We start from the raw sequence: 24825 nt of genomic DNA on the forward strand, positions 1-24825 counted from the left end.
CTGGATCACACCATTCTCTTTCCTCTCTAGTGCTTTTCTCGCTTCCATTGTATCCCACATCTCTGGCTCTCTGACTTTAAGGACATTGACCATGACTTAGGTACTTTTCACACACTCCTTAGTTGTGGCTTCTCACCCTTGAGTTTCTCTTATTTCTCTTATCTTTCTCTTCCTCTTCTTCCCTCCCCTCTTCCTATGTCCTTTCCCCCATCTTTCTCTCCTTCTCTGTGTTTATAAATTGATTAAGTAATTATTGGAATTGAAGCTGCCTTTTTATTTTTTTTTTTGAATTGCAATTTCTGTTTTATTGCTTTAAAAAAAATCCCTACATTTTCAGAGAAAGAAAAATTCCATGATCACAGTTTTCTTTTTGAAAAGAGTTCAGTGCCTGAAAGTAGGCCTTAATTACTCATCTGTTCTTATTTTATATAAGCTCTGTCTGGGTCCATTTTACTTTGGATTGAGTATTTTCTGAGCTGTGAAATACTCTCTGAATCTTTAGTCATTTAAGTTCTGTCTTGAATGTAGATTTTATCATAAAGCTTCAATCTAATGTATGAAATATGATAAGTCAAGAGCTTTGTAATGTTGTGAACAACCAATAAAAAAATAAAAAATTAAAAAAAAAAAAAGAAGAAAAGGAATTAAAGAAGCTGCCTTTTTAAAGACATGTGTATCACTAAAATTTGACCCTAAGTTGATTCTTTTGAAATATGTTGCCACCAAAAAAAATTAGAGAAAGATTACAGAATTTTTTAATCTCTTTCAACCCTCTAGTCACAGGTTAGCTCAGACTATGAGAAAGAAAAGGGACCCAACACAGATGGTTCTAGCTCTAGTTGTGGCCATACTCACATTAACCCAACCTCCTGAACATGAGCCTCATGTAGCTCTGGTGGTTGGAACAAAGGTAGATGGGATAAGGAATGACATTATCAGCTTTGTCCCAAATCTTTCCAAATCTTGGAAGAGTCATGTATATTTCCGCCAAATCATTTTTTTTTCCATTCTAGGATGCTACAAATAGTCTTTGTGTGACTTTTTAGTTTTTCTTGGAACTTGCATTTTCCTCTAAGTCCAAGTGTTCTGGAATAGAGTGCAACCACAGCCTGCTCTGAAGGTCTTTCCTTGCCTCATGACACTACTACCTTTTTATTTTACACAAATTTGATAAGATTATACATTGTAAACTAGAAATATTGATTGAGATGAGATTGGAACTGTAAATCTCAAGCACATGTTATTTCATTTAATCTTCCCAATTTTCTTGAGAGGCAAATAAATAGGGCCATTCTGCAAATAAAGAAATTGAGGGTTTAAGGTGGTTAATTAATTTGCCTAATGCCTCCCAACCAACAAGTCTCACAGCCAATCTGAATGCATAACCCACCTCCAGAACATGGGTTGCTGGAGAAACCACTGCACAGTACCCCAGGAAAGAAATGTGTCTCTTTATGCAGTGGAATATTCATTGTAGTGGACTTTTTTTGTGCGCATAAGACCACCTTATCCAGAATCTAGAGTTTTTACTCAAAGGATTTGGAGACTTCAGGACTATCAGGTAATTACATTTGCTTTAGATTGTAGAGTTTATTGGTATTAAAAAAGGAAGTTTTGCTGGGTGAGGTAGTGAACGCCTGTAATCCCAGCAGCTTGGGAGGCTGAGGCAGGAGGTACACGAGTTCAAAGCCAGCCTCAGCAAAAGGGAGGCGCTAAGCAATTCAATGAGGCCAGTCTCTAAATAAAATACAAAATAGAGCAATGTTAAGTGTCCCTGAGTTCAATCCCCAGTTACCCGCCCCCCCCCAAAAAAAAAGGAAATTTATATCCCTTTTATCTTTGAATTTTGTTGGAGGGGAAGAAGATGAATGTACATTACTGAATTCTTTGATTTCTTCATTATGCAAATGATATTTTTCTGTATCAAACCCTCCCCAGTTCAATCAACATTCACCCATCATCATTTTTTGTTGGGTTCATGCTACTCACATATGGCGCCAATGAGTGATCATTTCTCATCTTCTGCTGACATTGACCCCTACCAAAATTCCTCTATATGCCTCATCTTACAATCCAGAGCCACAGCTCCGAGGGAATGGTATTCTCCATCTCCACGAGAATCAGCAAGCTCTTTACACGCTGCAGGTCCACAGCACCAAGAACTCCCTCTCCATTTGGAAAGAGGTTGTTTCCAGAATTTGGTTTCATCAGAAGCCTCCCTCCCTCTAGTGGTTTTAAGATATGTCTAAAAATTCTACGATATTCTTCCTTATATCCTAGAAAATCTTAAATCTCCTCCGCTTGCATGTGCACTGGACTTAGTGACTCACATCTAAGAAAAAGAATAAGTCAGAAGTCATGGGCTGAGGATGTGGCTCAAGCAGTAGCACGCTCGCCTGGCATGTGTGTGGCCCAGGTTCGATCCTCAGCACCACATACAAAGATGTTGTGTCCACCGAAAACTAAAAAATTAATAATAAAAAATTCTCTCTCTCTAAAAAAAAAAAAAGTCAGAAGTCATGATAAGACTTTGGAGACCAGGTCATAAAAGGCATAGCAGTTCCTTTGTTGGGGGTGGCGAATGACTCCAAACCACTTAGTTTGGAAAACCAAGTTAAATCTCTTAGTTTATGGTACTAAATATTACATGAAGACACACTCAAGCAGCCCCTGGAGGATTCCATGTGGTAAAGAAATGAGGCCTCCTGCCAACAGCCAGAAGAGTGTGTCATGGTGGTAGTTAACCCTCAGCCTCAGCCAAGCCTTCAGATGTCTGAGCCCCTGTTGACTGCAAACTCAAAAGGGTCCCTGAACTAGAAACAACCAGCTAAGCCACTGCCCTATTTCAATACCCACAGGAACTGCAAGATAATAAATGTTTGAAGTTTTAAGCTATTGATTTTGGGTAAAATTGTTACTCAGCAATAGATTACTAACACACTCTCTGTTCTATTGTTCTATTGCCCTTCTGGTAACAACTACCCACAGGTGCCACAGCTCTTTAGGGAACTCAAGCCTGGGCTTTGAGGGATTGCCATGACTCTAATTCATATAATTTGTGGAACCTGTGAAGCATATACCCAGGCTTTAGTTACCAGAGAGTCTCATTCAATAGGTCTGGGATGGAGTCCAAACATCTATATTTAACTAAATGGTTAAAAAAAAAAAAAAAAACTATTCAAGGGTTTCTGAGGAATACTTTTGGTTGAGAACCTTTGCTGCTTGATTGATTTAAATGTGTGTGTGTGTGTGTGTGTGTGTGTGTGTGTATGTATATAATTTTTTAACTGTAAAAAGCCATAGGCCTCTCTATGTGTTCTGTCTTTGAGAACTGGCCTGGGAGAGTGCAATTCACCATTCATCTAGTCTACCCAGGCCATTAAGGAAATCTGGCAACCAACCCAACTCAATGATTTTTCTTATGAACCTCTAAGGCAGGTCTTCCCAAACCTGAATTGCATTAGGTTGACTGGAGGGAGAGTGCAGAGCCCCACCCCCCAGGGGAACCAATAATGTTCATTTCTAATATTTCCAGTAAGTTCCCACATGATATGAATGCTGCTGGTCTGTGGCCATACTTGCAAACCAGTGCTAAAAAGGGTGGGACCAGGTAGTTAAACATTGCCTCTGACATAGTTCAGGATCCTCCTCACACTTCAGGCAACAACCACAATGTGTTCACCAGGTTTTTTTTTTGTCACTGTGTTTGTCTGACGAGAACAACTCAGGGCCAAGAACAAGAAACAACCTTCTAGGGCCCACCCCAAGTGACTTGCTTCCTCCAGCCAGGGTCCACCTCTTACAGTTTCTGCCACCTCCAGATAATCCATTCAGCCCTGCATGTCTCAGTGGATGGACACACTGATGAGGTTAGCGCCCTCCTAATCCAGTCACTTCCCAGAGCTCCACTTCTGAGCATTGCTGCATCCAAGCCATAACACAACAAATGAAAAAAAAAAAAAAAAGTAGCAGAGAATTACAGGGACAAAAGTAATCCATAGAGACAGAACGTCTAAGAATGATTATTTTGGAGGATGGACTCTAGAACTGAAGAACAGAAGAGACTCCTGGGAAGCTGTATTTATTATTTCTTAAGTAGTGGTTACATGAATATCCATTCAGGCTTTACACATACAATTTATGCATTTTTCCATGTGCTATATATTTAAAAATTAATGATAAATGCTGTCAAAATCTGCAAGAAAGGGCCTCCACATCACAAGACTGTAACTCTGTTTATAAGTCACCTTTCTCCTAGGACCATGCTGGCATCTCTAGGACAATATGCTCTTTTTGTTTTTGCTGGCACCATGGTGTGTGTGTGGGGGGGGGGGGGGGAGAGAGAGAGAGAGAGCTGGGGAATGGTTGCTTCCTAAGTGTCATTTCTTTACAATTAAGTGCAGGTCTTTGTAAGAAAACCTTGTACATAAAATATTGGCATATTTTAAATTCCTGAATTAATTAATATTGATGGAATACTCTGAAAAGCAAGTTGATCCCTCTTTAATTCGTTTCGAAAATCCTGGCTTGTACTCTGCCATGCAACTTCACTGAAGAGTAGTAATTTTGGAAGGAAAGAAAATTCCACCAAGATTTATTGCCCATTTCTTTGAAAAGTACCTGAGAAGCAAAAGGGTTTCTTTCATCCAGTTGAAGACCAATGACATCTACAGATTCCCTGTTTTATCGCTTAAAACTTACAGTCTCACTGAAGAGACTTGTTTTGTAAATTTCTTACCAAGAATGTTAATTGCTAAAACTCCTCTAGAGACATCTCACTTTCCAAATCATTCCTTTTTCTACAATTTAAGTTTATAACTTAAAAGGTTTACTCTCAAAGGTTCATTTCAAATGTTAATGAGGGCAGGTTGCTTGGGACTACTAACTTTCAGCTGATATGCAAAACTGATTTTGCAACTCAGGAGCTAAGGAGGACACTATTGGGCATGATTGTTGAGGCTTATGATGGACTTCAGACCAAAGTGGAAGACAGTGGTTTGGCGTCCTCAACTTAAAGCAGAGACATTGTAGTGCAGAATTTAAATCCATAGGCTTTTGAGCCTACATAACAAAGGTCTGAACCCCAGCATTGCTAACTATGTGACTTTGAGCAACTTTGAGCAAATTACTTCTTTCTCTCTCTTTCCAAACTGCAGCTTTTTCTTGTTAAGTAGGGTTAACACTATCAGACTATAGGACTATTAGAAACATTAGATAGAATAACATAAAAGGATTTAAAACTTTACTTAGCACATAGTAAAGTCTCAGGGAATCTTAGCATATTATTAAGGAATAAAAGGAAATGAACAAGTGGAAAATTTTAATCAGTTTTGAATTTTCTAATCCTCATATTTTTCTAATACAAACATGAATGAATAGATGATATTATTTCTGGCATATATGAAGGAATAAATAAGATATTTTCCTCCCTATGATAAAAAGTGTCTTTCTCAAAATTATAGAGATGGAGAACAGGTGAGTGACTGCCTAGGATTTGGGAGGGTGATGAGGAGGGGGACATGTGACTATACAGGAGTAGCTGGAGGAAGATCTTTGTGGCATTGGAATAGTTCTGAATATTGAAGTTAGTGTGCTTACCAAATATACACATGATAAAATGGCACAGAACTGCACACTCCTGTTGTACCAATGTCAATTGCTAGTTTTGATATTGTTCTATAATATGTAAAATAAAACCACAAGGGGAAACTGGGTATAGGGCACGTGGGGCTCTCCATACAATGTGCAACTCCACATTAATCTAGAATTACTTCAAATTAAGAAATTACAAAGTACCCATCTAGAATTTTCTCCTTTTACCACAATTATAGTAAGTAGCTATTTCACTCTGTATCTCAGATGATCGGTTTGAGTTCTGGCATAAGCTTTGGTGCTTGGCTTAAAATACAATAATCTTAGTGCACTTTTACCTATTGTTACCCCTTCCTAAGATAATTAACTCTCTCGATACAGGAGTCCAAGGATTAAGTGGTAGTTAAGTGTACCACCAACATGGTTCCAAAAGATTACAACATTTGAACATTTTTTATTCCAAAATATTCTCAATTGATTAACACTGGGCAGTAGGATTAAACATGTGGCTAGATATTTTGTTCTCCTTCCTGCTGGTAACATCTGTGATGTATCTTACTAAATCCTCTTCGGATTGAATGAGTATCAGCTCACAGTTTGGAAGTCTTGATATGATACTTCTAGTAAGCTGGATAAGAAGGATTAAGGGTAACAGATATCCTCAATTCAGGTGATTTGGTATTGCACAACACGTTCCCTGTACATACATAGATCATGTCTGGGCAATAGATAAACATTTGTGGATGAACAAGATGAGTGAATGAATGAATGGTGGGACCATGAAGGTAAATCATGAGATGCTGACACAGTCTAAAAGGTCTAACAGAGGAAAGAATTAGCTCATCTTTCTGAGACCTGGTCTGCCAGGGACCTTTCTAATCCTTCTCTCTCTTCTTCTCCAGGCAGCTTGAAATCCACTCTCCAGATGCTAAGCACACTGTGATACTAAGGAGCAAGGATTCAGCCACGGCTCAGGCCTGGTTTAGTGCCATTCATGCCAACGTTAGTGACCTGGTGAGCCGAGTGATTGCTGAGGTCAGAGAGCAGCTGGGGAAAACAGGCATTGCTGGAAGCCGAGAGATCAGGCACCTTGGCTGGCTTGCAGAAAAGGTAAGGAAAATGGCGCCCTCCATGGTTTTCCCTAACCTCTCAATGCTTGTAACCACCTGTCTCCTTTCACAGTCTGATTATCTGTCTTGCAGTTAATGTAGATTTCTTCTCCATTCCAACAGACTGCATGCCTTATTGCACTATATAGTGAATTTGTCTTAATCAGCATTGATTTCCCCAATATATAAATATGTGGCAGCTGTCACAGAGTCACTAATTGTTGAATAGATGAATGAGTGAGTTGATGAAGAGTTTTATTTTTCATGGTGATATTGTGAAGGGCAGAGAAAGTAACCCAAACTCAAAAGAACTGTTGCCTTGAGCAAAGAAGTCAACATTTTTGCTACAAAGGTTTTATGTGGGTTTTGATGAGCATACTCATAAATGACACAGGTCCTATAGGGATGACTGAATTACACATTTTTAAATGATTGCAATGATAGTAAAAGCAAGAATTTTGGGGGGCTGGGGATGTGGCTCAAGTGGTAGCACGCTTGCCTAGCATGTGTGAGACATTGGGTTCAATTCTCAGAACCATGTAAAAATAAAATAAAGATATTGTGTCCACCTAAAACTAAAAAATAAAAACTACTAAAAAAAAGAATTTCTTAAGCAACTGCTGTGTGATGACTCATGTATTATCTTGTATTTTATTTGCATTTTTAAGCCAGACAGTTCTAAATGTCATCTTTGATGAGCATCTACTTTGTGTCAGGCAAATCCCAATTGATATCATACAGTAGTACGTAAAATATAACCACAAGAGGAAACCGAGAGTAGGGCACACGGGGCTCTCCGTACTGTTTGTGCAGCTCCACATTAATCTAGAATTACTTCAAATTAATGAGAAGTGGTGTCTTTAAAACAAATGAGTGAGAAGTGGTGTCTTTAATGAAGAGATTGTCTGCATCTCAGAGGACAGCTGTGGGAAAGAACTTTGTATAAAGTTGTCATTGTCACTCTGATTTCTTTTCCCAAGGTATGTGACGTGTTGGTGATAGTAAAACTCTCTTTGTGCCATCTCTTGAGAGTTACCCCTGCTCTTCATTTCAAAGGATTGAGCCTTTGCCATTGTCCTCACACCTGATTGCTGTCCCTTGAGTTTGACCTTGAGTGCTCAAGAACACTGGGCTTTGGGGACAGTTTGACCTCCCAGTGAGGCATTCTAATAGGCAGTAAATGGGGATAATGATTGTTGCAATAACAGTTTTCCTGCCAGTGAACCCTGTCATCTGAGAAGGCCCAGTGAAATGGCACTTGAAAATAATACTTAAACAGGGCATTCGGCTGCCGTCCACCATTGTTCTTTGTTTGCAACAGTTCACGCATGGATCTGCGCCTCAGAGTTCAAAATACCGTGGGTCTTTGGTTTGGCATTGTCCCATCTCTTACAGATTTTAGAGAACTAAAGAGATAACACGGGTGGTGGAAGCATCAGAATCATAAAAACAGCCCCCAATCAGCCTTCCATGAATGCAGTGTTAGGGCCCTGACTGCAAACAACACCATAAATCTGAATGATTGACACATTTTTAAAAGGCCATTTCTCGAATACTCTCCACTTTCACTCTCCCCAAATACATGTTTTCACTGGGATAAGGCCTTTTAGTTAGTAATCTTACAGTTGCAAGTGACAAAAAGCTCAACTCAAGCAAAAGGGAGATGGACATATAGACTCTGATACTAGGATGTCCAATTATGAGCTTCAAGTGTGCTGGGATGCAAAGATTTCAATACTAATATTAGGCACACCTCCATCTCTGTGTTCCCCGTCCACTTTATCCGTTTATTCCCAGTCAAGCCCTCTCTCCTTGGCCTGATAGCTCCAGGTTTATTTCTCGTATACCTTGTTATCTCCATGAGTGGAGGCCTCTGTGCTCCAGTCGTTCCCACACAGGTCCTGAATTAAAATCTAATTGGATTTACTGGATCATATGTGGAGCTCCAGTCGGTACCGAGAACAGCTTCACCTAAGTTCTGTGCACTGACAGATAAAGAGATGCGGTTCCCAAATGGAAAAATAGGGAGCTCTACAAGGAAAAGAGTGACCAGGTACCAGAGAGGCAAAGGCAACAGGGTTTCACAATGGAAGGACATGGTGGAAACTGATTTTAATGAAGAATGTCTTCACTTGGTTAAGGTCCTGTGTGGACCTATGGTCCTATGAGTGAGATGTGCCACATCTTCAGGGTCCTGGCAGGAGATAGATAGGAAACCTAAAAGGGATGGCTAGAAAGGATTTAATGTGGGGATAGTGTATACAGTATAGCCAAGGTAAGGGGAATGAGTAGGAGATGGAGAAGAACCCCAGGGCTCACAGTGTGAGAGGCCACTACCAACAAAGCAAGGAGAAGGGCGATTCTTTAAAACTAATAAGCTCTGAGGCTCCTGAAAACAACCTCACACTCCCAGCTATGGTGCCTTCCAACCCCTGGTCACTGCTCTCCTGGTGGTATCTCCCAGGGCTGAGGCTAACAGGAAGATGGAGGTAAGGGCACCCCAGTGATGTGCTCTGTAAAGGTGATTGAAACCCCCAGGACACAGATCAGGAGGGAAGAGGGCAGAATTTGGATATGCAGGGGCACAGGGAGGCTGACCAGCACACAAGTTCTGGCAGCTTCCCAGTAGCTGAGATGGTCTCAACTCTTGCCTCATCTCTTTAAACACAATAGTGTTTTATATTTGTTTGTTTTAGTTAATTAATTTATTAATTTTCCTGATTTGTTATGCATGACAGCAGAATGCATTTCAATTCAGAGTACACAAATGGAGCATAATTTTTCATTTCTATTGTTGTACAAAGTAGAGTCACACCATTCGTGTCTTCATACATATACCTAGGGTAATGATATACATATCATTCCATCATCTTTCCTACCCCCATTCCCCAACCCTGCTCCTCCCTCCCCTTTGCCCTATCCAAAGTTCCTCCATTCCTCTCATGCTACCCCCTACCCCCACGATGGATCAGCATCGACTTACCAGAGAAAACATTCTGCCTTTGGTTTTGGGGGATTGGCTTTCTTCACTTGTCATGATATTCTCCAACTCCATCCATTTACGGCAAATGCCATGAGTTTATTTTCTCTCAATGCTGAGTAATATTCTCTTGTGTATGTATACCACAGTTTCTTTATCCATTCATCTGGGAGGCTATCTAGGTTGATTCCACAGTTTAGCTATTGTGAATTGTGCTGCTATAAATATTGATGTGGCTGCATCCCTGTAGAATGTTTTTAAGTCCTTTGGGTATAAACTGAGGAGTGGGATAGCCGGGTCAAATGGTGGTTCCATTTCAAGTTTTCTAAGGAATCTCCATACTGCTTTCCAGATTGGTTGCACCAATTTGCAGTCCCACCAGCAATGTATTAGTGTGCCTTTCCCCCCACATCCTCGCCAACACTTAATGTTGCTTGTATTCTTATTAACTGCCATTCTGATTGGACTGAGATGAAATCTTAGAGTAGTTTTGATTTTCATTTCTCTAATTGCTAGAGATATTGAACACTAATCTCCAGGATTTATAAAGAACTCAAAAAACTTAACACCAAACAAACAAACAAATCCAATAAAATCAATAAGTGGGCTAAGGAACAGAACAGCCACTTCTCAGAAGAAGATATACAATCGATCAACACAAACTGTGTTTAAATTCTTACTATTTGGATAGTTGAAAAACTGTAATGTATCATTCTTAGTGATTTTGATAATTTTTCCAAAGGTTTAATTTTTTTGCTTACCAATTGACTTATGTCTTTTGCTTATCCAAAATCATTTGTAGAGCAGTAATAAAGACATATAAAAAGTTCTTCCTGTTTTGGGAAAGTTATTGTCAGATGATGCATCATCATAGATGTCTCCTGAAGTATCTTATCTAGCATCTCATAACAGCAGAACGACTTATCAGGGCCATTATAGAAGCAAGAATATTCTTTATCGCCTTCATCTTTAAACTTCTCAAAGGATTTTCATAGATCAAATCCAAGGGAACAAATCCAATCTGGAAATTTTTTGAATAAATATTTAATATTGAATCCTGGTGTGGCGAAATATGAATGATTTTTAGCCAAATGTTAAAATGAATGGCAAATCCTTAATACTGTGCTTTCATATATTATCACAAATATCAGCAAATTTGCTTGGTATTTGTAAAGATATAAAATGTGATCCTATATATATTCAGCTATAATTTACCTTAAATCCATGTCCTTAGTCTTTGCCTTGACTGTTAAACTTTGATTTTTTAGAGGAATAACAGTAGCTCTGTGGCAAGATTGTGCCGATTATACTTAATTTCAAGTGTTTGGAAGTGGGGTTTACATGAACAGCAATATCAACTTCCTTTTTAAAATCCTATTCAGGGCAAATCCTAACACCTCCTTGACACTACACCAGAGGAAAAACTTATATTAGCATTTTTCTTGTCTGCAAGGTGGTCTGGGAAGTTGAAGAATGACTCCTGAGAAATGAAGAGGGTCCCAGGGACTCAGGAGAGTTTGCTGCACTCCCAGACAGAAGGACAATGAGAGAACAGCGCAGCCCACATTAGTACAACCCAGAGGGAGGGCAGAGGGCTGGCCCGAAGCTGGTCTGTAGGGGGGCGCTCATCTTAGGGAAGGCAAAGAGGCCACCTGAGTTATGGAAGATCTTGAAAGCTGGACAGAATGGTTAAATTTGACTTGGTATGTGAGAGGAGCCTTCCTACACAAAATCAGAGAGAAAGGGACTTAACCATGCTATATAACCCATAATTTTCTTCCTACACATGAGAACTCTGGGCCCCAGAGAACGGAAGTTGTTTTATCAACAGTCACATTCAAAATTAGGATGCAGAAATCTTTCGAGAGCCGGACAATGCTGTGATATATATATGTATGTGATATATATATATATATAAATTTAATTTCTTAAAGAACCCCCTGCAGTTCATCTACTACAGTCGCTTGATTTCTCCTTGAGCTCGAGGAAACTTTCTCTGGATTCTGCAGTGACAAGATTAGTGCAAGCCTGAAATCGGGTCATTTCCCTTGTTCCTTGACCCCTGGGTCCTATGCACCATGCTAGGGAGTCTGGTACTGCTTTTCTCTAGGAGCACTGTCACCCCTAGTTGGCCAAGCACATCAACGAAAAGCCTTTCCCTCATCCTATTAGCTCCAATACTTTTGAATCTGCAAACCCCAGTCTGGCCCAGAGGACCCATAAATACTAATTTCTACCCCAAAATGTAAAATGCTTCAGGCCCCAAACATTTTTCCACTGTTTTTTTTTTATATATATATTTTCAGTTATCTATGCTTTGAGGAGTTTTCAATGGTTCAGTTTCAGACAAGGAAAAAACAAACCAAGTTGGAACTATCTAAGTTGGGAAAACAATGATTATCAGAGACATGGTAGAATCATGTCCTGTTTATCAGCCATTACCTTTGCTTTACTTTGCATGGTGTCTCCATTTGCACACAATTTCTTTTCATATTAAAAATGCAAAAACACAACACAGCAAAACAAAATCCTAGTCAGGAGCTTTGAGGTACAAGTTCATTTCTCAGTCTTACTCATTCCCATTTCAGATTCTTTCAAATGGGAACTCTACCATAGCCGTGCCTCTCCGTGATGTTATTGGAGGAAAGGATGTTGGTGATTCACACTTATTATGTGCTTAGTCTGTTTCAGGCAATGAGCTTTAATAATCCCAATCCTGTAAGGTCATCCTGAAGAATCTGAGAGATGTTTCTAAAATCACTCCTTTGGTACGTGGCAGAGCTAGAATTTCACCTTCTCCTTCCAATTCCAAAACCCAGCACCTTCCACTAAGCTGAGCTAATAAAGGGGCTTGGGGAACATCTGTCCATATGAGTAAGGCTTCCCAGGGCCCCTCTCATAGCAGATCAAAAGTAAAGTTTCAGAACTGTGAGACACATAGAGGTAATTCAATCCTTCATTTACAATTGTGAAATCAGGGGAAAGAGCACTGCTAAAATCTCCTATTCACTCTCATCCATATCCATCCCATATCTTCAACTGTTTCCTTTTCTGACACAAAAATAAGAAAATCAAGGAGAAATTTTCTTTTCTGTTTCTCCCTTTCCTTCTTTTTAATTTTTTTTTCTTTTGAGATATACATGACAATAGAATGAATTCTAACATTATACATATAGGGGGTAAAACTTATTCTAATTAGGATCCCATTTTTGCAGTTGTACGTGATGTGGAGTTACACTGGTTATGTATTCATGTATGAACACAGGAAAGCTATATCAGATCCATTCTACTGTCTTTCCTATTTCCATCCCCCCATCTTCCTTTCATTCCCCTTTGTCTAGTCCAATAAACTTCTATCCACACCCCCTTATTGTGTGTCAGCATATCAGAGAAAACATTCAGCCTTTGTTTTGGGGGGGGGGGATTGGCTTATTTTACTTAGCATCATAGTCTCCAGTTCCATACATTCATCAGCAAATGCCATAGCTCCTTTATTCTTTATAGATGAGTAATATTCCATTGTGTATGTATACCACAGTTTCTTTATCCACTCATCATTGAAGGACATCTAGGTTAGTTCCATAGCTTAGCTGGTGTGAATTGAGCTTCTAGAAACGTTGATATGGCTCTGTCACTGTAGTATGTTGATTTTAAGTCCTTTGAGTATATACTGAGGGGTGGGTTAACTGGGTTAAATGGTGGTTCGGTTCCAAATTTTCTGAAGAAATCTCCATGTCAATCAGACATTTCTACTTAGGTCCCTCCTTGAATTTTCCACACAATAATCATTTTCCTTTCTTCTTTTCTTTCTAGTTTTCTACAATAGAAATCCAAAGAACAGGTCTTACAGAGACTGAAATCATCTTTGATAGGACAGGTTAAGGGAAGACAATTTGTACACACACACACACTGCTGGCCTTGCTTTGCACATTTTCTACCTACCAATTTTAGTTGTCATGATATAATAAGCGTAAATAAAAGGACAAACTGTGCCACTATCTTCTCACTCTACAGATCACTGTGTAGGTAGCAGATGTGATCATGACCAGTGACCAAGAACATCCCTTCCTTCAAAGTCAGTCCACACAGAGACAGCAAACTTATAGTTGTGTTTCCTCCCTGTTTCCCAGGTCTGAATCTCTGGGACATGTTATAAGAATGGTTAATAGGAAGAGAAAGTTGTTCAACAAAGACAGCAATAAAGGAATGAAAAGTGATAATACTGGAAGTGACATAATACTGGAGGTGACACTGATATAATTATAGAAGAAATAGTTGACAGAGCCATTGCTGACAGATATACAGTCAGAACTTAGTGAAAGTGAACTTACAACCTTAGGTGAATAGAGTGTCTGTGAACAGAGGATGAAGTGTCCCGAGACAAAGTGACGCGGGTGATGACTTCACAGTGACAAACTCTCAGAGACATGTCACATCATTGAAGGTGCAAATGATGCCCGGTTGCTAGCTGATCCAAACTCAGATTGGTTTTGACAGTCTGCCAAGGCACAGAACAGAAGCTTGCTCTGTCTCATGAATTGTGTGAGGCAAAGAAAGCAACAAGCCGTGTTCAATATACTGATGATACATTTTTATCAGGAATATAAAGCATTTATTTCCCAACATGTCTAATGTTCATAGGTTTCTAAGTACATATTAATTTTATTCTGTTTTCATTTCCCTACATATGTGTAACTAGTTGTAAAACAGTTTGTAATATTTTGATTAAAAAAGTGTAAAGGTCAGGAAACAACCCTATTTTTTCCAACTGATGATAAAGATCCCTTAGTGTGGTTTCAGCTTTCACAGCCATTTTCCATTTTTATAGTCTTAACACTGCTGTGCCAATGCAAGACTTCACCTTCCCCCCCAACCCTGCCCTCTTTTTTTCTTCTTTTTTGGTACCAGGGATTGAACACTGGGGTACTTAATTTTTTTTTTTTGAAACAGGTTCTCACTAAGTTGTTTAGGACCTCACCAAGCTGCTAAGGCTGGCTTTGAACTTGTGTGATCCTCCTGCCCCGACCTCCCAAGTTGCTGAGATTATAGGTGTGCACCACTGCACCTAGAAAAATTATATTGATCTCACTGTTTCTCTTTGTATCTCTCTATCAGATATCCATCATCTTTCTCTCCATCTAATCCATCTTATCTATCCATTCATTTACCCATCTGTCCCTATTTATTTTCTGTTTATTTATGTAAACATATAGCTCATTCTATATATGTGTATATACAAGTATATGCGTATGTCCACATGTACTATTTTCTCACATACTTTGTACTACCACTCATTTTCAGTTCTAACAATAGTGATTATTTTTACCCCTACCCCAAATGCCAGGTCAATACAACCAAGTGATTTCATTTGCTAGCCGTATTGCCCAGCTATATTAAAAGAATCTCAAGTGTGAATGTAAAATAGGTATGACCTGAGTAAAGCAGGCTGGTGGTAATCAAGATCTTGACAGTGTAATTAATGGAATGATATTTCTGGAGTCTCTAAATATATCAGCCCCACCATCTGCCTGAAAATCACCTAAGTCGGAATTTCCCACCACTTCTTCCAGGGAGAAAATAGTCTCTGACCTGAGGGAACTCCCATCTGATAAGAGATAGAAATAAACTATTCAGGTTACCCTTGGCTTGCATCATCCTTAAATCAAGACTGTTGGTTGTGCTAGAAAACACAGACTGTTAATGCAATTAAGCGTTAATAGGCCTGTTGTGTTGCTTTAAAAAGCAGTCATCAAGTTCCTGAATGAATCACCCCTGAGATGGAGGCAGACTGAGGAAAACCTGGCAACAGCTTAGGTATCTTCACGTTAGTCTTTTGCTGTACATGTTTAAATTAAATGTGTCAGTATGGATGTAATTCATATTGCCCCCCTCTTCTGAAATATCAGAGAATTCAGATGGAGATGGGTGGTTGGCAGAGGCAGCCATCATGAAAGGATGAAGATATGCCCCCTTTTCTGCATGACGTGGCAGCACAACTCATAATGGGGAAACGCCAGGGCTGCCATGGAAGAGCAGTGGGAGCAGGCACGTCTCACTCCTGATAGACTGCTCCACACAACTGCATATGGGCTTGCTTCCACCTCTGTAGAGCAGACAGTAGAACTTGAGATAGAAATAGAAAATCTCCCCCAGCCTGACTGTATGACTGTATGATTCTGGGTCCCTTTGTATTCACCCTATTGGTGAGAGAGGGACTTTCCGTCTTAACCAGAGTGAGATGGTTGAATACACAATACCACACTGGACAGATGAGATTGGTAGCAGTTTTCAGTCACACCTCACAACCTGGGGCAGAAGGACCCTATGGACCGTGGTTTGCACATTGCTACAGAGCAGACTGAAAGACTAGAAGTGTGGGAAGCAGGCTTTGTAGGAACAAGAAGGGGAAGTGCAACTGGTTTGTTTGAGTCCTTTTTTAGATTGTTTTGGAAATAAAACATCTTAGGTTGAAGGCCAGGTGGAGTCCTTAACCTGGTCCAGCAGTTATGAGATCTAGCAGGATGGCACAATTCCTACTGGGTGGGGCTCCTTTCAGTGAGAGCAGAATTCCCCAGTAGTCCTTTGGGATCAACCAAGGCTCAGCGATGTCAAGGCAACACATGCCAATTTAGGCTTCCGGGGATCACTGGACCTTACATCCATCAATGCCTTTAGACACAGTCTGAGATGGAGATTGTCAGGGAGTGAACTGTTGGGGAGGCTTTTAGGAACAGCCTATAAGGAAGTGAGTGAAGCAGGAAAGACAGGGAGGAGGCTAAATAAAGATGTGGTACCAACTCAAGTACAGCTGAAATATCACCTCTCCTGGAGCTCTAGAGTGTACATGGCCACAGAGCTCTCCCATCTTAAGCCAAAGGAGCAAGGATGCCATCTACCCATTGACCATGAACTCCCTGGAGGTGGAGAGAGACCACTTCGATCATGCAAGAGTAATTCTCTTGAGAAGAGTGACACTGCGGACAGCCAATATTCATGTGCAATTTGGTTGCGCTGTCCTAAGAAAGAACATTTTGGTGGAGGACCAACAATAACTACCATAACCACCAGTGTGCGCCCATGAGGGAGGAAACTTCAGCAGACATACCTCAGAACTTTAGGTGGGAAAGAGATGAACATGGGGAGCAGTTCTGGGACATGTTGAAGCGTATAAGCACCACCTACCTAGAAGTGTAGCTTTACTTAAAATTCTAATAGCTCCCTTGGTATTTCCCTGTTCTTCCTCTCTCACAGGATGGAATTATCTTTTGATGCTTTGAAATCCCCAAACATCATTTTAAGAGTCCCTTTGCATCCTTACATTTTTGTTTGGGGCTTTTGATTACTCTTAATAGAACTGGGCTGCACTATTTCTGAAGAAAGGCAATTTAGCGCGATTGGCATGTTCGTGTTCTGTATGCTGAATCAGCTACATGGTGTATCAAGTAAGTAAATTTGACATTTTTATATTGATTTTATTTAGCATTAGGGATCGAAATACAGGTGTAATTGGAGTTCTGGAATCTGACCTAACGATATCTATAGCTGCTTATGACCTGCAGCAAGATGAAGGTGAGGAACTTCACGGAGGTCAAACAGGACTCTCATCATTACCCCGCTCACTTCTCTGTCATGACGATTCAGAGAGAGGCCCTAAAATATTCCCTGGTCTGTTTTTGACCCACATAATTCCACCTTGCGGAGAAAAGAGATGGGTTATTTAGGTCTGGTGCCTAGAGAGTGTCTGGGAGTTCACTAGCCCATGTCTATGAAGTGAGTGGGACAGGGACCAGTGGTACTGGCCAGACATCTATCCCTGTTGCCAATAGACACTGTGACACATTCTCTCTGGGAATAAAGTAGAATTTAACTCATGTCTACTCCTCTTTTCTGTGGATTGGAAGAATGGGGAAGAGGGAACTCAAGCACCTGGGTCTCATTTCTGTGTTCTAAACAGTCATCATTTCACAGGAAAATGCTTAGATGGTGAACTGTCTGTAATTGAGGGATTTCCTCACTTGGAAATGTCAAGTTTAAAAAAGAATTTTTAATGTGTGAGATGCAGGTGTGTTTGAATAGCTGTCCTTTATTTCCCATGAATTTATCATCCTTTTAATGTAATAAGACTAGATTGAAAGTCAGAAAATGAGAGCTCTTCATTCAGCTTGCCCGTGGCTTTGCTGTGGCCTCCAGCAAATAAAACTCAGATATATGTCTTACTTATTCTATGGGCTTTAAGAACTGTGAATTCTTACAGAGCTCTAGAGCTGAAGTAGCAGAGAAAAATGATAGACTATGGATTGGCAATTTTGTGGTACTTGGCCACAGTTATGTAGCCAGTTTGTAATAGATGTCTGACTTTCAGTCCAGGGCATACGTGACTCTACTAGGGTGATCCTCACCATGCATGTAAACAAGGTCAGAACTCTTTGGAGTTATGTAAAAGCATGATCTTGCCATTGCTCTTTGGCCACTAGAGAGTATGGGAGATTTCCAAGGGAGCATCTGGAACTTTGGTCAGGTCAGAAGTAGGGACAGAGTTGAGGAGAACCTTCTAGAGAGGAAAATTCCAAAAGTAGAAGATCGCTCTGGAGGAATGAGAAAGAACAGAAGAGTAAAACCTTGAGGAGCATCAGGAGGAGGAAATGGAGAAGTTGGTTTCTAGTAATAACCCATTAACCAATACCTGTTTTTGCCTAAGTGTAATTAATGTTTTCCTCCTGTTCCACCAGGCTTCTAGAATAGCAATCACAATGTGTATCATTGGGCCTGTTTATCAAACTACTCTGTCATGGTCCCTAAAACATGCAATTGTGAAGTTCATCTAACTTCTGAGCTCCCTACCCTACCCTCCACCTCTCCATTCCTCACTTTGTTCTCTTACTCTCTGCTTCACATACAACCCAACCAAATTTTATGGGAAATACAGTCTGATTCTTCTCAGTTGCAGGTTTCCTGGACTCTTTACTCCATCTGCTTTTCCCCAGTTAGCTGTCAACCTGCTATGCTGCCTTATAGATCATTGGTACCCCTACTAAGGGGTATGGAAGGAAAAATGCATATTAACCCAATTGGATTTTTGTCGGAGGCTTTGGAAATAAATATGCTGGGGCACTCCTCAGGGAAGATGCAGTTGGTAGACATACCCAGAGGTCAAAAGTGTCAGTACACAAAACATAAAAATTTCCCTGGTATATGTGGAGAGGAAGAGTGCTGTGTTTGTGTGCTGATATTTGCTGCACAATTTAATAGACTATTTCTTAATTGCTGAATTCAGGCAACAAGCCTTTTGACTAAGGTGGATTTGGGTACATGGAAATAAGATTGGAGTCCACTAAGTCCAAAAAGAATTTATTGAATGAATATGGAGGAAGCAAAGAAATATGACAGAGGTTGAAATAACAGCATAATATAGGAGAAGAAGAGTGGGCTTTGGACAGGGACCTACCAAGATTTTAATCCGTACTTTGTTGCTTACTGGTTAGGTGACTAATAGAAAGTTTCCTGATGTCTTTAATCATCAGCTTTTGGTCCATTAAAAAACAACAAGAAGAAGAAGAAGCATTAATACCCTACCTTAAAAGAGAGTGTATGTTTCTTAAATGAAATATTTTCTGTGCAGTGTCTGGCACAGGGCTGGGCACAAAGCATCAAATGCAGCAGATGACACAATCAGCCCTCTAGTTGGCTCAACTTATTGGAAATGTGGGACTCACTACTAAGGAATATTTTTGGGATGGAATTTGTATGGCAGGTTTTAGAAATCTCCAACTTGTGAATGCTACTAAATACCTCTACAAAATTTTCCCTATCAAGTTCAGTGAAAAGAATTTTCATTGATCCTTTCACTAAAATATTGACATGTCATAGGGCTCAGACTTACTTACTAGCTCAATATTTTAATCTTTATCTCTAACTTCAATTTCCTGGCACTGAACTGTCACTTTCCTAGAGTTATCATCATCAGTATTGTCATTTGGCTTTTTATGCCATTTTACAGGAAGAAATCTAGCGTCCCAGTGTAGAGTGTGTGTCTGAAATGACTTTCTTTAAGGGTGGCACAGCACAGCCATACTGAGGAGCCCTGCAGAGCACTCAGCTGCCTCTTCCAATACTGGGTCAGCCCATACATTCAGAACCAGCCCTTAGCAAAATTACAAATGACTATGGATCATCTGTGTCCAGGGTCACACAAAATAAAAACTGTAGTGAATGAGTCAATAAAAACCAAAGATCTCCTGTAAGTACTGGTGTAAAAACTGAACTTCATGAAGAATCCAAATGTGGACCCAACAAAAGAGCTTCTGAAATTAGAGAGCAAGAAGGATCCGTGTGAACTGGGATTTCCAGGGAAATGTGGAAGGAAGAAATCGGACATGAACTGGTCTACAAAAAGAGGAAAGATTCAAAAGCTTTGTATGGGTCTTATGTGACTCACAGCTTAATCTCACAGAAAAAAAAATTCCTTAAATAAAAAGAGTGTTACTTGAAAAAAAAAAGTCCTACTTGATGCCTGGAAGAGAGGTCATAAATCAAAGTATATAGATCCATTCCAATTTCCCTGGAGATGAAATGTGAAATTCATGTGTATATAATTTTAACCAAGACCCTATTAACAATCTTGTAGAAATAATTCCTTGTTTAATTAACTGCCGATTATAAAAACAACTTTCTAAAGTGTACATAAACTTGGTTAAATAAGACAATTATAACTAAATGTATAAAATTGAGTTTTTAACAAAGATATAAAATAATGTCTTCAGAAATTCCTGTCTGTCTTCACTGGAAGAGATCAAAAGTTGAAGGAAGGACTGGAATTGTGGCTCAGTGGTAGAGCTCTTACCTGACATGTGTGAGGCCCTGGGTTCAATCCCCAGCACCGCATATAAATAAATAACAAATAAACAGACAGATAAATAAATAAATAGATAGATAGATAAAAGATCCATTTACAACTAAAAAATGTTAAAAACAAAAAAGGTTGAGGAAGAATCTGTGGGAAGCTTAGGATTCTTGATGACTTTTGTGGAAACTAACCCATACAGGTATATTTTATTGTTTTCTCCTCTTTTTACCTAAGCCTTTATTGTTTTTTTCCATATTTTTATTGGTACACTACAGTTGTGCATAATGGTGGGATTCATCGTTACATATTTGCACATGCACACAATATAACAATACAATTTGGCCAGTATCCTTCCCAGCGACTTCCCCTTTCCTTCTCCTCCTCCTTCCCCATTCCCTTTCTTATACTCTTCCCAAGATCTCCCTTCAATTTTTATGAGGCCCTCTACCAGCTTTCTTTTCCTTTTTCCTCTCTAGCTTCCACATATGACGAAAACCATCTGAGTTCAACTTATCTCCTTTAACATAATAGTCTCAAGTCCCATCCATTTTCCTGCAAATGACATAATTCTGGTCTTCTTTACGGCTGAACAGAACGCCATTGTGGAGTTCTACCCCATTTTCTTTATCCATCCATCCATTCCATAGTTGGGCTGGTGCCATAGTTTGGTGTTGTCAATTGTGCTACTATAAACATGGGCTTGAATCCATGGTTAAGCTTTTCCTGTAACAAATAAGGACCTTAAAAACAATTGCGAGCACTGTATTTGAAGCAGACAGTTTTCTGGAAACTACCTGCACTTTGATATTATCCCGGGAAGGCAGACCTTAGAAATATGAAAAAAAAAACTTCTCCGGACACAAGGGTTTTTTATCATTTGATCTTTTTCCACCTTGTTTTTCCTCTGCCCTAAGCTTCACGCATCTAATTTGAATAATAATTAGGTTACCACACAAATAGAATCTAACAGGTATAAGGCCAAAATGGAACTGTCATAAGAATCTGGGTTTTTTAAAAAATTCTTTTATCTATCATCTTTTAGGGATTGAACATATTTTTGCTTATAAATAATACCATGGTTTTTAAAAATAACAATGTTTGGCTGGTTATTTGCTTATTTATTTGCTGAACATTATTCAGTACCTATAATTCATTCATTCATTAAATATCTATTGAGTACATGGAACAGTACATGGAACAGCCAAGCAGTCATAAGTACGAACTGTCATGGTGAACTACACAGACGCTACAGTGGAGCCTCCCGGGAAGGTGGATAACCTGTAGGCCATTCACTCTTAGGTGCCACAAAAGTAACAGGCACTATGTACCTAAGGGAAGAGGGGATTTATTTTAGGTAATTATGTATAATGGTCAAGGCAATGGGTTGGAGATGCAAAGGTATTTTCAAGAAATTTTTTTCATCGAGAAGACAAACATGAAAACTAAGAATGTCAAATATAGAATCGTGCATGCTATCCTGTATTTCTAAATTAAATCTGTGAGGACTCCAAAGAAAGAATAAGTTAACTTGACCTGGGAAGTCAAGCAAGGTCTTCAGCTGAATCTTTTTATTTTTTCCAAATGGAATATTTTATTTATTTATTTATTTATTTATTATTTATTTATTTATATTAGTTGTTCAAAACATATCATATTTCATACATTTGATTCAAGTGGGTTATGAACTCCCATTTTCCCCTGGTATACAGATTGCAGAATCACATCGGTTAAAGATGAAGTAGAGAAAGACATTCTGGGTTGCAGGACTAGCATGCTCAAAGAGGGAAGTCACAAGATGCATGGCCTCATTTAAGAATAGCCATTAATCTTGGGTAGCTGGAGCGTTGCATATATGTATTCAGGTGTTACTTTCTTAGCAACCCCCTTAGGCTGTTATACCTTCATTCAAATGTTGCTGTGCTGCATTTTTAGAATTCTTCTTTGGATTTGTCTTCAGAGACAATTCCTTAGCAATTCATGGAAATCTACATTAGAGTCACATGGGTATTCCACTGTGGTCCATGTATATGTTCATATCTCTCTCTCTCTCTCTCTCTCTCTCTCTCTCTCTCTCTCACACACACACACACACACACACACACACACACACACACATACACACACACACACACTCTTTTGTTCTACTCCACTCAGCTTACCACCCTCCCTGTCTCTAGCCTCACAGAGCTAGGGACCTGGAGGTGAATTTTGAACAGGGAGTGAGGTAGGACATGCTACTGTGCCAACCAAGGCTAACCAACAGATCACCTCATTCAAAATGCATGAGGAAGCTGAATGTTTCCTTTGGGAGATAATTTAGCATCATTTTTGGGTTTTTACCACCAGGCCAGGTGCTCTGTTTTACTTCACTACTAGTTCTCATGAGCTGCGCCTATTAATTCAGTCTTCGCCTAGTATATATGAATTTGTGCACTCAGAACTGTCTTTCTTTTAAAAAGTTAGAGCGGAAGCATATTGCTTTTTATGAAATAGAGTCTAGGGCCTTGTGTATGGTACCAAACTAGATTTGGAAGTGAACACTCCAATGTCTCATTCTACAAAAGTTTTTTTTCCTTGGTGTCTCAGCTCAAAGCACCACACAAGTTATAACAGCACAACTAAATATTTGCTTGGTGCTTTATAGAGTGATTTCATATTCATTGTTTCCTTTAACACTCCTTAGAGCTCACTGATTCTACACCATTTACTACTAGAGAACTGTTCGCTTGATGAGTGAGCATGTGCCTGTGTGCAAGGCTAGGAACCCAGTTTAGGAAGGTGAGCTGCAGGATCTGCAGGAAACACATTCCCCTTCATGAAGAACACAGGCAAGCATCATTGCTCCTGTTGTGTGAGCCTTGTGGCTGTCAGGGGGCAAAGTACTTATCAGGGTTCTGCCAGAAAAAGGTGTGACCATTGCGAATAAAACTACTCTTTGAATTGTGCTGGCAAGAAAGCTGATCTTCACTATCGGAATGATGAGTTTGACCTTTAATTTTTAAGTGACATATAAAAATGTGAGCTGTGCCTACTCTGTCATTTTAAACAAGACGTTGTGTTATTTGTTTGCTCATTTTTCTCTTTCAAACCGAGACTACAAAATCAAGCTAATTTTAAATACCAGCATTGGTTCAGATAATCATTTGGACAATCACCAAATGCTAGAACTGTCAACTTCATTGTTCTAACCTTAGAGAAAAGGAAAATTTGACCTTCTTACACCAAATGAACTGTTAAATAACTACTCTGAATGATGGCAGTCCTACAGATGTGTGGAAGTCTTCCTTTTCTAATAAAATTTTTCCACTATTAGGGTTTGTTTTCCTAAAAAAAAAAAAAAAAAAAAAAAAACGGGTAATAGGGCTTCAGTTTTCTCACCTGTAACATGAGATACTAAATGATTAATTACAGGGGATGATTTGAGACTCCACTCTGAGAAGAACAGTTAGTTTTTAAAAGCAACTATTTATTACCACATGAAGTTAAAGAAGAGATTAATAGGAAAGGAAGAAATAAAAAAGGAAAGAAAGGAAGAAAATAAATAAGGAAGGGAAACCCATGTTCTCATCATTCTACCTCCATTAGATTGAAACCAGCTTATGCTTTTTAAGATGGTAAAAAATAACATTTAGGCCCACATAGATGTGCTTTAAAACTTTCACCCCAACCTTGAGGCTACTCACTTGGATCCCCGATGAGTGGTATTTCATTCTCAGAAATATGATAATGCCATTTGGATGTTTCACTTTCTCTTATTTTGGGGATAAACCCAATAAATGCTTCATGTGAGCAGAAAGGCAATCCCTAACAGTAAAGCCCTGTGGGTCTTGCAAGGGGACTTTTCCTCCTCTGAATTCTTAACTGGGCCCTGTATTAATCGACTTCGCCAATGACTCCTTTGAGCAAGATGGGCTCCATGTGTGCTCAGGAGCTGATGCCAAGCTGCTGACCTTTGCATTCCAGGCGTCCTCAGTTGAGACTCTGACCTAAGCTCACACAAATAGTTGGATCCATCATGCTGCTCCTTGGCTCTGCTAGTAATGTGCAACTAATTAGTTGCATGGCATACATTTTAACGCTGGCACTGGTAGTACGGATGCCAGATGCACAGGGAGATGGAGATGAAGGCAGGGCAGCAAGACGCCCAGTGCACAGGTATTTAACAGACCTGGGCAGTTAGAACTGTGTTGCAGAATCACCATCTCATGGCTTTGGGGAAGTAATAAGCAAGCAAGGGATAGAAAATATATATATATATGTTCTTATATCTCTTCTTAAATAAAAAACTCCTCCACATCAG

At 39.5% G+C, this 24825-nt stretch overlaps 1 protein-coding gene across 1 annotated transcript in view; it reads left to right on the forward strand.

The window, feature by feature from the left end:
• Nucleotides 1-24825, forward strand: part of Sntb1 (syntrophin beta 1) — a 231076-nt gene that overhangs the window by 133900 nt on the left and 72351 nt on the right. The window contains exon 3 of the mRNA XM_005316196.5: nt 6495-6702. Coding sequence (XP_005316253.1) covers nt 6495-6702 — 208 coding nt within the window. The remainder of the gene's footprint in view (nt 1-6494; nt 6703-24825) is intronic.

The sequence above is a fragment of the Ictidomys tridecemlineatus genome, chromosome 7 (genome assembly GCF_052094955.1).
Source record: "Ictidomys tridecemlineatus isolate mIctTri1 chromosome 7, mIctTri1.hap1, whole genome shotgun sequence".
In the NCBI taxonomy this organism is placed as follows: domain Eukaryota; kingdom Metazoa; phylum Chordata; class Mammalia; order Rodentia; family Sciuridae; genus Ictidomys; species Ictidomys tridecemlineatus.